The following is a 3,241-nucleotide window of genomic DNA, read 5'->3' as shown; positions in this document are numbered from 1 at the left end:
TAATGACAAATCAAAATGTTTGATCCGTATGGTAAGTCTGTTTCAATACAAGGAGAGTGAAAATATCTTAATGACAAATCAAAATGTTTGATCTGTATGGTAAGTCTGTTTCCGTACAAGGAGAGTGAAAATATCTTAATGACAAATCAAAATGTTTGATCTGTATGGTAAGTCTGTTTCCGTACAAGGAGAGTGAAAATATCTTTACGACAAATCAAAATGTTTGATCCATATGGTAAGTCTGTTTCAATACAAAGAGAGTGAAAATATCTTAATGACAAATCAAAATGTTTGATCCGTATGGTAAGTCTGTTTCCATACAAAGAGAGTGAAAATATCTTTACGACAAATCAAAATGTTTGATCCATATGGTAAGTCTGTTTCCGTACAAGGAGAGTGAAAATATATTAATGACAAATCAAAATGTTTGATCCGTATGGTAAGTCTGTTTCCGTACAAGGAGAGTGAAAATATCTTTACGACAAATCAAAATGTTTGATCCGTATGGTAAGTCTGTTTCAATACAAGGAGAGTGAAAATATCTTTACGACCGGATCAAACATTTTGATTTAAACAGACTTACCATACATTCATCAGTATCAGTGTGCAGTTGAAAGGATATAATAAAAAGTTAACACAGATTCAGTGTTGCCAATATGCAGTTGAAAAGGTATCATAAAAAGTAAGCAAAGATTCGGCAGTCATTGTACAATTAAGATTAAAATTTGAAATCCATTATAGAAACTTTCAAGTTATCGATCCAAAATGTGCTTCATCAGTGAAATAGTAATTTTTAGTTATATACAGTTAAGCAATAAAAATTTCAGTAGTTTTTATTTTATAGATACTTTGTATTTATGCCAAAACACACTACACAATTTCAGATGTAAACACATTATAAAAATGACAGCCAAGCCCGCTGCTAGGTTACGAGTAGCCTATAGGTGGTGGCCAGAGAGAGAAGGCAGCTAGTAACCAGCAGCCTACCACAGTGCTAAATGACTGACTACAAAATGAAAGTGCTGGGAATATTTTGTGGTACTGCACAGATTTTAACCATCTCACCAACCCCAAAATCCTCAACTTTACTACAGGGCTAACCAGTGTCCTATAGTAGATTATTAAGCAAAATTCCATTAGCTTAACTATTGTAAATCTACAGCTTTTTTTCATTAAAGTTTGTTTAAGGATACACGAGTGCCATCAGTGCATAGCCGTCCCTAATTTTGAACTGACAGACTAAAGGGAAGAAAGCTATTCAAGATAATGTACTGTCAAGTCCAGGGCTACTTTGGCCTGACCAAATAACAGGATTTGACTGACACTCTTATAACACATCCACAGTCCTAAAGTGTGGAATGTACTCATGTGGTGATAGATTTTCACTCTCCTCCTTATACAACCCTGTGGTTTTAAGCTTCACGTATACATACTAAAATTGTACATTTTTACTTTATCCTTTTGGAACTTCGCTGAAAATTTATTTTCTACTAAAATCATACAGAACATTAGCAAGTTAATCTAAACATCTACGTTTTTCAGCAGTCCCTAAGTCAAAATAAAACTGATTTTGTTATCAGCATTCCCCGAGATAAACTAAAAGTTAAATAGCTGAAGTTAACTTGTAAATAAAAACACTCGAGAACATTTTACCAAAAACCATTCCAATTCAAGTTCTTTTTCATCAATTTCTTCTGCCAATCTTTTTTGAATGGCTAGAGCTTCTTTTTCTTCTGCTGCAATCAAGTCTTCCTCTTCAGCTTGTATTCCTAAACATAATTAGAATACAAAAACTAAATTTAAAAAATTTGGGTTGATCTAACTTCTGATGTTTTTCTTCATCCTATAGACTTGAAACCAATGATATATATCATTTAACCCTAACACAAACTGTCTATAGTTCACACGGAAAATTACAACACACAGTAGCTACAACAAAACAACTATATTACAGTAATCAGGACTCAAAATCATTGGTGGCTAACTGGTGAAAAGTTGATGGGTTCTAGTGTTTAGCTAGTGACCATCAAGGGTTACTGGCAATTGATTATCCTAGCAGGGTTATGAATATTCAGAACATTTATGGGAAAAATCACATGACAACTAAATGGTAAGCCTTTTTAAGTAGCATGCTGTGCATTGTTCTTTCATATCTTTCAATGGGATTTCCCAAGTTTCAAATATTGAGTAAAAACAATGCATTCAAGTGGTGTTTTCAGTTTTATAATAATATCGTTTTTTTATTTCACCATAGGAATTGTAATTATTATTACAAACATATATATCTAAAATTTGAAAGTATGTTTTAAAATATGAAGAAAAAAAATGAAAATTCAAATCAGCTGACTAATTATATCTGCTAAGGGCATACGATTCATGACAGTCTTTTGTAAGTGTGGCTAGCAACTTTTAAAGTAACTGACAAACTCTTTAACGCTAGAAAAATTAAAAAATACTTAACATTATGCAAAATTATATAACTGCATGTGATACTATCTGCAAAATCCTACTTCTCACACTAAGAATAAATTACACAGTGAACCTAAGTTTATTAGACTTAGATCTGTTAGAGAGGACTAACTTTATACGGATGTCAGTAGTTGAATGCAGTATAGAAAAACAAAAAATATGAAATAGGTAAGGCACAGTTAAGAAATATAGATGTGCAGTTAGGTTTGAAACACATTTAACTGCTTTTTTTAGTATTAATTTTATAACATAAATACCTTGTGCTTTATATAAAAAAACTATAAAAACAATTTTGTTTGAAGCTGACAATGGAGGGTAATACAAAAAAGTACTAATGTTGCTTTGGTATAGAGGTGATTGGAGTAGTTAATGCAAGATGTGAAGTTATGATTCAATCATACTTTTGTAAGGTAACATATTTACATTTTGATTTGTCATTAAGATATTTTCACTCTTCTTGTATGGAAACAGACTTACCATACGGATCAAACATTTTGATTTGTCGTAAAGATATTTTCACTCTCCTTGTATGGGTCTGTGTTTACCTTTTACTATATCCTGTCAATTACACACTGGCAACACTGGATCTGTGTTAACTTTTAATTATATCCTTTCAACTGCACACTGATACTGATGAATCTGTGTTTACCTTTTACTATCCCCTCGACGTGGATTCCTCAATCTGTGTTTAGCTTTTGCAGTCACCTGGTTAGTGCTGCAAGTATTAAGGGCCTTTTTCAACATTTTCTGGTATGTCATTAGAAGGTATTAT

The 3,241-nt window shown here is 32.3% G+C and overlaps 1 protein-coding gene across 1 annotated transcript in view; it reads right to left on the bottom strand.

The window, feature by feature from the left end:
• LOC106474208 (something about silencing protein 10-like) overlaps positions 1-1,776 on the bottom strand; it is a gene marked incomplete at its 5' end in the record, with an annotated part of 21,442 nt that extends 19,666 nt beyond the window's left edge. Inside the window, one exon of the mRNA XM_022402563.1 lies at positions 1,654-1,776. Within this exon, the coding sequence (XP_022258271.1) occupies positions 1,654-1,776 (123 nt within the window). The remainder of the gene's footprint in view (positions 1-1,653) is intronic.
• Between the last annotated feature and the right edge of the window lie 1,465 nt (positions 1,777-3,241).

This window comes from Limulus polyphemus, unplaced genomic scaffold, assembly GCF_000517525.1.
Source record: "Limulus polyphemus unplaced genomic scaffold, Limulus_polyphemus-2.1.2 Scaffold6950, whole genome shotgun sequence".
In the NCBI taxonomy this organism is placed as follows: Eukaryota; Metazoa; Arthropoda; class Merostomata; order Xiphosura; family Limulidae; genus Limulus; species Limulus polyphemus.
Note: the sequence above shows the minus strand (reverse complement) of the source record. Positions and strands in the feature narration are given on the sequence as shown.